Below are 12,418 nucleotides of genomic sequence, written 5' to 3'. Positions count from 1 at the left end.
ATTAGAGAGGTTATTGTTTTGTAATTTTTACCTTATATATTTGTTTGTTTCTGATTAGACTGAATTTATTACAGGAAGAGGTTGGCTGCTTGTTAACTTTGGACTTGGAAATGTGCTGTATGCCCCCCTCCCCCCAAAACAGTAATAATGGATGTTGATTATCTGTAAGTAATTATCATTCATTTAGGGAGCTTTATTTTAGAATCTCTATGCGAATCCTGTGACATACTTTAAATTAAAAGGATATATTATATATACTGTTTTAATTAAAAAGTATAAAATTGAGTTTTGCTTTAATTTTTGTCAAAAGAAAAAACCTAGTAATGGTTAAATTTTAGATACATTTTCTTTGTTATTATGAAGTATTTGGCTATGAATAATACATTGCAGTAGGATTTTTTTGAACCATATTCCAGTTTTAGAAAGATTGTACTTATCTTTAGGAAAGGTTCGGAATTAGGCACTCATCCATTTTTGCTCTTCTTTCCCCGGTCTTGTTTTGTTAGTTGTATTAATATTTCTACCTGGTTGGAATTTATAATAGTTGCATTATTTTTGACTCACTTTTAAGAGTTTTGACCATTCTTTCTTGATTTCTGAATTTATGTTAATTGTTTGGATTTATTGTTAAACAGGATTTATCGTCTTTTTGATCTCGTTTTTTTTTTTCCCCCAATGTGTTGGTAGCATCAAAATATGGGGCATTTCCTTTATTTTATCAAGTTGAGTTTTCTTTCACACTGCTCTCTCTACCTGGATTTTTGCATACTTGCATACCTATGTAGTTTTGTTTTTTTTTAAGTTTTTATTTTTTCTTCCCTTTTATTTGGTCTCCCCTTTCTTAAATACTCATAGCTCTGCAGGTTTGATACAGTCTTTTCTGATTACATTTTACATATGCTATTTGGTGCCTTTTTTATTTCTCTAGCTTCAGTTACCATGGATATCTGTGGTTCTTAATATAGTGTGTTTTTACCGTTAGATGGGGAACCAGTTTAAAGTGGAAATTCCTGAGCACCATTCTCAGAGATTCTGATTTCTCCTCTCTTTCTCCTAAATCTAGGTTCAGTACCCTAGTTAAGTCCATAGCATTTATCCTACCTATTGTTATTGTTTGTTTAGTTATCTTTCTTGCCTGCTGGACTTTATAAGCTCAGCAAATGCAGAAATCTGGTTTATATCCTTCCCCAATGTATTCCTAACTGCTGGAATGGTGTCTGGCTATAGTGGGCACTTAATAAATATTTGTTAAATTGAAGATTCCGTGCTATTTATTGGCCATATATTTTGCTGAGCACTGAAGAAAGCCATCAGTGAACAATTAGATAGCTAACTATGTGAATTCTTTGTTTTGTTTGGAAAGCCATAAGAATTTTACAGCCTTACTGTAGAGTTTTTGGAAATTAGCTCAATAACTTTGACTTCTGATGATTAACATTTGACATATAGAGGTATATTGCAGGGAAATTGCAGATTCGGTTCCAGGCCGCTACAGTAAAATGAATATACAAATATAGCAAATCACATGAATTCTTGGGCTTCGTAGTGCATATCATGGTTGTATTTACACTGTAGTGTAGTCTGTTAACTGTAGAAGAGCATTGTGTCTTTAAGAAATTGTATATACCTTAATTAAAAAATAAATTTATTGCTCAGAAATGCTAACTGTCGTGAGCCTTCAATGGGTCATAGTATTTTTGCAATATTAACATCAAAAATAACTAATTATAGACTATCAGAACAAATAATAATGGGAAAATTGTAAATATTGGGAGAACTACTGGTGCGTGACACGGAGACACAGAGTGAGAAAGGCAGCACTGACAGACATGCCTGACAGGAGCCGCAGGCCTTCAGTGTGTTAAAAATATGTGTGGCATCTGCAGTGGGAAAAAATTCAGTGTCTTTGAAGCACAATAGAACAAGGTATGTCTGTGTTCTTCCAGAGTCTTGAATATCAATTGCAAGAGTTCAATCATATTATACATACTCCTTTGTAACCTATTGTTGTTGCTGTTAATTTAATTGAATAAAATAGTATGTAAGAGCTTTTATTACTTCCCCTGAAACTATTTTCTTACTGGTATATATCCATTGATTAAACACCTTTAGGTCAGTGTGTGATCATGTCTGATAAAGGTATTCAACAAAGAAAACAGGTACTTGTAGCGGTGTTTTATCTCCAGCACTCAGACAGTAATGAAACCTAGCAAAAGATTTTCTATAAAAAGTTTTCTTTAACTCATCTCTGCTCACATGCTGACTTTTCCTTTATTAATGCTGTGCTGCTTTTAAATTGCTTACTGTTTTCCTTTATCTGCTTATCTTACTTTCCTAAGTATATTATAGATATCCTGAGAATAGTACTCCATGATTGTTTTAGTCCGTTAAGAAAAATTTATTAAGTAGCACTGTTACTTAAGTATTAAGTATTGTGGGGTATATAAGACAATTTCTGTTCTTAAAGTATAATAATCTAGTTGTGAGAATACATGGAAAGTGGTAAAGGCAGCATGTCTCATATAGTACTTAGTACAGTTTTATGTACGTGTACACACAGTAGTCCATAGACACCTTCTCATTCAGGAGAGATTAGCATTTTATTTTGATTCATTCTACATGTATTATGTACTTGCTATATGACAGGCAGTGTGCGTAAAGGAATCAAAAAGAATATACTCTCTGGTGCTGGTCTTTGTATCCATCAAAATGAATGGCTCAATGCTTTATGTGTAGTAGGCAGTCAATGAAAGTTATGTGTCAAAGAATAATCCCAAACTTTAACATTTTATATTCTTTCTTCCTTTGTGGCACTAGTGGTAAAGAACTCACCTGCCTATGCAGGAGACATAAGAGACGTGGGTGCACTCCCTGGGTTGGGAAAATCCCCTGGAGAAGGGCATGGCAACCAACTCCAGTATTCTTGCCTGAAGAATCCCATGAACAGAAGAGCCTGGTGGGTTACAGTCCATAGGGTCCACAAAGAGTCTGGACGTGACTGAAGTGATTTAGCACAGCATAGACAAGGATTCTAAACTCTAGAAGTAATATTCTTCCCTTATTAAGTCCTCTAATGAAAGTCTTTGGCATCTAAAGATCTAAGTTTAGCATAGTACTTTATAGATCTTTGTCAATAAAGGAAACAACACCTATGGAATAAGAGTACATTCAGGGTGTGTTTCAATCTTTGAATAAGTATGGTTCCAAGTTTTGGCACTCTCATTCAGATGCTTAGTGTAATACTTGTTGGGTGAAGTATGAATGAATGTTTAAGCAGTGCTTGGATTATAGTCAGCCCTCCTCTACATCCAAAGATTTAACCAACCAGGGTTGAAAATAGTTCACAGAAAAATTCCACAAAGTTCCAAAAAATTGAAAGTTGAAATTGCCGCAAGCTTTCACCTATTTATGTAGCATTTACATTGTATTTACAACCATTTACATTGTATTAGGTATTTTAAGTAGCCTAGAGATGATTTAAAGTATACAGGAGGATGTGCACAGGTTATAATCAAATACTACCCTGATTTTATATTAGGGACTTGAGCATCTGCAGATTTTGGTACCTGCAGGGGGTTCTGGAACCAGTCGCCCACAAATACCAATGGGTGACTATATTTGCCCTAGAAAAATTTTTGTCTTGTGGGAGGAGAGGTCTCAAAAAAAATTGTTCATTTTTGTTATAGTCCCTTTGCCTTGTCCAGTTCATTGAATCCACAAATATAAATTGGATCTTCTCCTTGTCAGGCGTTGTGTCTCCTATGGATATTGTATATACGTAAGTCTGAATTTTTCTTAATTCAAATAAAAATTTCCCATGGTTTAGCCATTGTGTCTAATATGTTTTGAATTTATTCTTTCATTTTATAATTTGAATGTTATTTATGATTAGACTAGGCCTTTACTTTTACACCTATATCCTATCTGCTTATATAATAAGAAAGGCCAAAAAGTCATTTAACTAAAATGCAGTGCTGAACTTACTTTCATAATTAAATATAATAATTGAACTACCCCAGTGTTCATTGCAGCAATAGTTACAGTAGCCAGGACATGGAAGCAACTTAGATGTTCATTGACAGATGGATAAAGAGGATGTGGTACATATATACAATGGAAAATTACTCAGCCATGAAGAAGAATGAATTTGAATCAGTTATAGTGAGGTAGATGAACTACAGAGTGAAGTGAGAAAGAGAAAAACAAGTATTGTTTATTAATGCATATACATGGAGTCTAGAAAAATGGTACTGATGGACCTAGTAGAGAACGGACTGGGGAAGATGGGGGTGAGAAAATAGCACTGACATACAGATACTGTCATGTGTAAATAGTGGGAAGTTGCTGTATAACATACGGAGCCCAGCCTAGCACTCTGTGATGACCTGAAGAGTGGGATGGTGAGGGGAGGGAGGCTCAAGAGGAGGGGATGTATATATAGTACTATGACTGGTGTTGTATGGCAGAAACCAACACAACATTGTAAAGCAGTTTTCTACCAATTAAAAAAAGTAAAGAATTAATCTTATTAGTTAAAAAATATGTAATAGGTGATCTCCTAAGATTGTATATGCTCATTTATTTGTCAGTCTCAATGCAAGACCAAGGTATTTATTTTTTATTGTTAAGGGAGTACTGCTTGGAGCTCTTCATTGTTTTTCTTGTATAAACTACATCTGTAATTCCTCCTTTGATATGTCCAAATTCATTTCCTTTAAAATAGAACAAAAGTTTGTTTGGGTGTCTCCAATTTACTTCCTCTTTATGAACACTCACTGATTTCTATATCACCCTGAATGCTTAGGCCTTGGACTATTTCCTGGTATATCTACAAATTTCTGTTCCCACAAGTTGAGCAGAACTAAGTTTTCCTTACTAAGAGCCATAAAGAGTTACTTCAAGGAAGTGGAAACTGTTTTAGAGGACTTCTGTATTCAGGTTAATTTGTCTTTTGCCTATCAGTAATTATGTCACTAATGATTAGATGCAAACTGTATTCACTTTATCTAATTATTATAATTATATATTTTTACTCAAGTTGTTGTAATTACATTTATACAACCAAATCATTTCCTTTGTTTTACCCTCCTGCACTGTATGTAAGTTGTTGGAAGGAGGTTTGAAATCCCTAAAATTTTCTTAGTGAATCTTTTAAAATTTAATCATCTTCATAGAAATATTGGTGGATAGGACTTTTACCAAAAGTGGTACTTTGTAGTATAACATGTCAGAATTTATTTCAAATGCCTCTAATTTTGTAATTGTGATTTTACTTAATTGAATTACAGAGTTGCTAAATACATTTGTTTTTATCTCTTCTAGAAATGAAATGCAGTGATTTTCACCTCCCATGCCTAACCCATACATAATCTGTCTTTAAGGCATGGATTCTGTCTTCTTAGAGCCAATTTTGTGCAGCTATTTATAATTATATCATTTGTTATTAGGTGTTTCAACTTTTTCCTAAAAATGAGTGGGAAACAAAGTTGTCCTTGTGCTAACTTGCTGAAAAAAATAAGTAGGCCCTCTTTTCAATAAAAACAGATGTTTTATGTACTTGGAACTAGTTTCTTGAAATAGATTATAGCTCAAGTTGACAAAGCTGCCTGTACCTAGAATTAAATGACAAAAGTGTCTTCACACAATCATCTGTTACTGATAATAGCTTGGGATATGTAGAAAAACTTCAGATAAATCACATCAGATAAGATTTTAGAAGTACAGTTGAGTCACTCTCTTTCTTTCCATGTATGACTTAATATACTGACCATATTTAGTCAACTGTTTAAAGTCAGCAAGTCCTGTATCTCTTAATGTGCTGCATGTGTTAGCTTTTGATTTTCTTAGCAACAATATTTTTATGGGCATGCCTGCCAGTTTCTTGTGTATGCTTTGTAAATGTTCAGGAGAACACTGAACAATTTACACCACAATCTTGAGATTCATTTATAATATATGTCTTATGACAGTGTTTTAGCATTTAATTTATATTTAAACGTTTCAAAAACATGTAAAGAAAGGCAAAAGCGGATTTAATATTAACAGCTTTAGGTATTTTTGTTGATGTTTCTTACATTATACTGACCTTAAAACAAACATTTAAAATCAAAATCAGCAACATTTCATTTAGAGAAATAACTTTATATATTTTTTCAAAGAGCTAGGGTAGTCACCTTTTTAAAATGGAGAAACTTTAAAAATTAGTCATTTGTTCTGAGACTCTTTTATCTTCAATGTCAAAGAATTACTCATAAGATGGCAAATAAGACCCTGTTCTGGATCCTGCCTTTATGTTACACATATGCCCCATACGTCACTTTGTTACTGGATCGTAGGTTAAACTCATGTGTAGAGCCTCCTCCAGGAAATATTCCATGATGACAACCATTCTTCCTTTTCTTAGCTTTCATAATAAATATACAGCCATATATTTATTCCTTTTTAAATTATTATTTACTTGTGTATTTGAATGCCGTACTACATCGTGAGCTTCTTGAGAATGCTCTTTAACTGACTGATTAAAATAACACAAATATCTTTGTCTTCCAGGCAGAATATAATGATTATAATTTAATCTTAACCTTTCTTTTAACTATTTTCATAGAAATCACAGCTCTACATTCTCTCCCTGAGTGATTTCAAGTTCCATTATTTTAATTATTACCTTAATGCAGGTAATTCCCAAATTATATTTTCATCCCACATTTGTTTCTAAGCTCTAGATTTCCATATCCAGTTGGCCCCTGGAAATGCATGATTAGAAATTCAGCATATCCAAAGTTAAGATCATCTTTCTTTCTTCAACTTGTTTTTCAAACCTGTGGTGTTTATTTTCATGAATGACCTCCTCCTGTTCCTCACCCTTCGTATCTAATCTTTAATTAAGCGTTGTACATTTTGTCCTAAATTTCTCTTTTAATATATATTCATTCTGAATAACTGTTGCTTGGGTCAGGCTCTTCCCTCTTCATACTGTTCCCAGTAATCTTCCTGAAATACTAATCTGATCATGTTAACCCTCTGCTTGTAAACTCTGAATAGCTTTTTCAGACATCATCTTCCTGAAACTCGACAGTGTTTTCGTCTACTTGCCCCTCCTGCCTGAATTGAGCCCCTATTACTGATATAAATATTTCAGGTTTTCTTGATGAGTAGAACAGAAAGCAGATCAAAAGCTACCTCTAACATCAGATCCTGTCATCTTTGCCTTAGTGTTACGATCTTTTACCTGCAATCTTTTACCACCTAGACCTTTTAGCACCTAGCCTTACTCTGTTTTATAATTTACAGATACTGTATACCGTTTGCATGACTTGTTGTTCTATTATTCCATGCATTTTTTAAAATCATAGTGCATTTACTCAGTGATGTTCTAGTTGAACAACTCTTATGCAATCTTCAAAATCTTGCTCAAATGTATATTCTTAGGAGATCTATATGGACCATCTTAATCACAAGATCTCTTTATGTTCCCGAGGATATTTTAGTACTTCCTTACCCACTGCTATTATGCCCTTTTGTAACCGTTGCTCATGAACTAGCATTCTATACTAATGTGATCTTTTCTATTCTTTTGGCATTGGCATATGTACTTTTTAGCATGTATAATTTGAAGAGTAGCCAGATACTTAAAAAGAATATGTGAGAATTTGGGCGGCAGGGAGAACTCATAATATTTACAGGGTTATCAGTTAAAAAACAGATTGCATTTGATACTTAGAACCTCAGGAGGCAGGAGATAGATAAAGGAAGACATGTTTTAATGTGTACAATTTATTTTTTTATATTATTTATTTTTTAAATTTTTTAATTGAAGGATAATTGCTTTACAGAATTTTGTTGTTTTCTGTCAGACATCAACTTGATAGCATGTACAATTAAGATAAATGAAATGTTTTATACTGAAGATAATGCACAGTAGGTTTTTAATACATGCTAGTTCTTTTTTATTTTTTATTAACTTTTAAAATTGAAGTATAATTTACGTATAATGTATACAGCATATAATTCAGTGAATTTTTACATTTGTACATGCCTATATAAAAATCAGAAGGCTGGGGAACATTTTCAGTCTTCCCAAAAGCTCCCTTATGCTCCTTCCATTATTTCCCCACAGAGTTAACCATGATTCTGAGCTTTATAACTGGAGATTAGTTTTGCCTGGAAATTCAGTTTGTATCCTTTGTGTCTGCCTTTTTTCACTCACTTATATGTCTGAGAGGATTACATATGTTGTTGAAGGTAGCATTAGTTTGTTCTTTTTTCATTGATGTATAGGATTCTGTTACATGAGTAGAATCTCCCTGTATACACATACATCCCACCCCATTTATTTAACAGTACTATAACTTGAGTAGATACTGTCAAATGGTTTTCTAAAGAGGTTATATAAATTTTACACTTTTACCAGCAGTTTGGTATTTCTCCATATTACAACACAATAGATTTAATATTTTTAAGAACCAAGGCTTAGATTTTCTTTTTATGTAAGCATTGCCTATTATACGCATTTTGAAAATAAAGAAAAATTTAAAAGATAAAAATTATTCATAGTCTCACAACCAGTGATAAGGACTATTAATTTTATTATATATTCTTCTAATCCTTTGTGTACTTTTTAAGTAAAATTATAATCAGGCAAACTGTTGTACGTCTTTTTAAAGAAACTTATATGTTGTGAGCATTTCCCATATCTCTTTACTGTAATGTCTTATTTGAAGTTTTCTCCAAAAAACAATCATATTTGTATTAAACACACTTGTCAGGTAGGGTTCTATATTTTTATAGCAGTGATAAACATCAGAAGACTGTTTTGGCGCCAACAGGAATTGAGAGGTTGAAAGAGAGTAGAATTTAGTATCTTTTCCCAAGGAAAATTAATGAATAAACTTATAAATAGGTCTATATTATTTAAGTCACTGTGAGTCATTAGCTATCTCAAATAACATTTTATAAACTACTTCCTAATGCAGTAAAATTTGGATGTTTCTTCTCTTGTTATCAGACAGCTGCGGTCCTCACATTTCTTCTATCCTTTAACCACTGCTCCGTGAAAAACACAATTTTTTCCCCAAGTAGTGTATTCTCAAACTTTATATGAATGTTGCTTATATACTCATTTACCATTTGCTGTATGTACTATTTGGGCACTTTGGAATCGTGCCATCTTGTTCCAAACGGAAGAATCATGAATATATAAGAATGTAAACATGTCAGGGAATTTTAGAGATATATAACCCATCAAATTCTTTCCTCCACCTGAAAGACAAAGCCCTAAAAGATTAAATTACTTGTTCCCAGCTACAGTATTTGTGGCAGAGCCAGAACTGGAGCCTACATCCAACACCTGTCAGAATTTTCCTGCTTCAGGTGTGAAGTACTTTGTCCTTAGTGCTTTTCTTGATACCAGCTTTGTATTTTTCCCCCAAGGAAGAAGCTACTAAAAGTATTTTTCTTTGTTTCTGTGATAGGTGAAGGAAAATTGTTTTACTTATACAGCAAACACTTATTAAGTGCCTGTGCTTAGTCGCTCAGTCGTGTCTGACTCTATGTAACGCCATGGACTGTAGCCCACCAGGCTCCTCTGTCCATGGGGATTCTCCAAGACAAGAATACTGGAGTGGATTACCATGCCCTTCTCCTAGGGATCTTCCCAACCCAGGAATTGAACCTAGGTCTCCTGGATTGCAGGTGGATTCTTTACTAGCTAAGCTACCAGGAAAGCCCTATTTAGTGCCTAGAATGTATGATATCCTGTTTCAGAAACTGCAAATAGATGAGAAATAGTTGATGAAATAGGAACATCTGTCAACATGGTGTTAAGTGTGGAAGGAGCTTATTTTTGGGAATCTGAACATCTGTGATAGAATTTCAGCTCTATCATTTCCCATCTCTGTGGCTTATTCAACCTACTTAGTTAATCTTTTTGAATCTTAGCTTTCTTGTTCATTTATTCCTTTATGGAGCCCTTACCACATGCAGAGAACAATATAAAGAGCTGGGGATACAGCATTATGAAGGACTTCAAAGAAACTTGTTTCTGTGGTTTGTATATATTACTATTTACAATTTGTTGTTGTTTAGTCGCTAAGTCGTGTCTGACTCTTTTGCGACCCCATGGACTGTTGCCCATCAGGCCCCTCTGTCCATGGAATTCTCCAGGCAAGAATACTGGAGTGGGTTGCCTTTCTTTCTCTAGGGGCTCTTCCCAACCCAGGGATTGAACCCACGTCTCCTGCATTGACAGGCAGATTCTTTACCACTGAGCCACCAGGGAATGTTAAAATGGAGGAATTTATGTATTTATTAATTCATTTTAAATGAGTAAAAGCAGTGCCTTACCTCTGTTAAATAAATGACATTTTTAAAGTAACTAATTAGTTTACTCCTGAAAACTTGAATTTATCATTAGTAATAAATACTTAGTTGTTTTGACAGACCTACTTTGCTCATTTTCAAGAAAGTTTCTGCCACAGCCCAAGCTAGACTAACTATAATTTGTCATTTAAGTAAAAATAATATTCCATTGTAGCCTGTATGGGGGAAAAATCTGAAAAAGAGTGACTGTATGTATAACAGATTCACTTTTCTGTATACCTGAAATGAACACAACATTGTAAATATACCCCAATAAAATTATTTTAGAAAATGATATTCTGTGGAAAAAGTGGCTAGATCAGCTTGCAAATTATACAAGTATTTTTCTTCAGGGCAGTCATTATACTTGGAAGAAATCTTGATGCATGCTTCCTATCTTGTTTCACAAAATATTTAAAAGATGTATATTTGAGTCAAAATTTAATATGATTTATAGTTTTTACTGCATTGTCATGGACATTCATAAGTAAACATGGCTTGTGGGAGAAAATGAACCTGTGAGTGTATAGCTATGAATACAATGACAGTAGAGTGCTGTGCTTTCTTTTTTCTCCCACTGCCTTGGTTTGTGCTGAGACACAAGAATGTTTGTAACTAACACTTTTGCACCATCAACATAGTGTAAAGGGGAAATGCCATCTTAGTATTATTATGAAAATAGTTTTGATCTTGTCAACTCTCTGAAAGGATCCCTCTTCCCTAAACAGATCACATTTCGGGGACCACTGCTATAGAGTGTATTATTGGTACTTAATTATAATGTTTTGATTGTTTTCATGTTGGCATGTACTTGTTTCTGGCATGGGGTTGGCATAAGACATCTAGTCTCATACAGTATTGTTCTGTGTATCTAAACAAGTACTATTAAAAATTAGTTAGTACCGTTTACCTGCTGGATAGCAATACAATCAAGATAGCAGCAGACTGCCTTTTAGAAAGTATTTGTTATGAAAGCTCCAGGATAGGAATTTTATTCTGTTGATGTGTTATTGGGAGTATTGATTCAAAGTTTTTCTGATCCTGCTTTCTGTTCTGTTTTTAGGCTTGCATTGATGACAATGTTGATATGGTGAAGTTTCTGGTAGAAAATGGAGCAAATATTAATCAACCTGATAATGAAGGCTGGATACCTCTGCATGCAGCTGCTTCCTGTGGATATCTTGATATTGCAGAGTAAGCTAGTGCTGTGTTTATTTGCATCCAAACACTATTTTAGAGACTTGAGATTTTATAGAAATTGTTATTATAGATAAATGAGAAAACTGTTATATTGCCTTACTTGATAAAAATTATTCTTCCCAGGAAAGAGAATAAGTGGATTGTGGGAATCCAAATGTTGTCTCTTGGTGTGAGGTCATCTTCTTGTCTCCCTCCTGTCTTTGACTTTGATACTTTTAACTGATATGAGTAATTCTCTTGAGTACCTGTAGAGTATTGTCAGATGACTCAAGGTTAATATTAGGTTGGTGCAAAAGTAATTGCAGGTTTGCATTGTTGAATTTTGCTCTTTAATATTGGAAGTGAAATGAAATGAAGTGAAGTCGCTCAGTCGTGTCTGACTCTTTGCGACCCCATGGACTGTAGCTTACCAGGCTCCTCCGTCCATGGGATTCTCCAGGCAAGAGTACTGGAGTGGGTTGCCATTTCCTTCTCCAGGGGATCTTTCCAACCCAGGGATCGAACCTGGGTCTCCTGCATTGAAGGCAGATGCTTTAATCTCTGAGCCACCAGGGAAGCCCTTAATATGGAATACATTCTTAAATAAATGTGGTTGTTATACATCATTTTAATGCACATTTCTTGCTATATGTTTTTTTGCTAGTGACTTATTACTGGCTATTTATTTTATATTTATTTTAGATGAGGGAAATTATGTTAGACAAAAAGCAAATTTGAGCAATTTCTCTTTGGAACTTTGTATTGTTCCAAATGCATTGTAAAACAGTGGAGACAACTCACAGCATCAGCAACGCATTTGTCCCAGGAACTGCTAACCAATGTACAATTCAGTGGTGGTTCAAGAAGTTTTGCAAAGGAGATA

The 12,418-nt window shown here is 34.1% G+C and overlaps 1 protein-coding gene across 6 annotated transcripts in view; it reads left to right on the top strand.

The window, feature by feature from the left end:
* PPP1R12A (protein phosphatase 1 regulatory subunit 12A) overlaps positions 1–12,418 on the top strand; it is a 167,479-nt gene that overhangs the window by 51,386 nt on the left and 103,675 nt on the right. For all 6 annotated transcript variants that reach the window (XR_011566510.1, XM_070788854.1, XM_070788852.1 and 3 more), the window contains exon 2: positions 11,420–11,550. Coding sequence is in view for 5 of the 6 variants with exons in the window: in XM_070788854.1 (XP_070644955.1) it covers positions 11,420–11,550 (131 nt within the window). In the remaining variant the exon portion in view is untranslated. The remainder of the gene's footprint in view (positions 1–11,419; positions 11,551–12,418) is intronic.

This window comes from Bos indicus, chromosome 5 (genome assembly GCF_029378745.1).
Source record: "Bos indicus isolate NIAB-ARS_2022 breed Sahiwal x Tharparkar chromosome 5, NIAB-ARS_B.indTharparkar_mat_pri_1.0, whole genome shotgun sequence".
NCBI classification, from domain to species: Eukaryota; Metazoa; Chordata; class Mammalia; order Artiodactyla; family Bovidae; genus Bos; species Bos indicus.
This window is presented reverse-complemented; position numbering and strand designations above follow the sequence as displayed.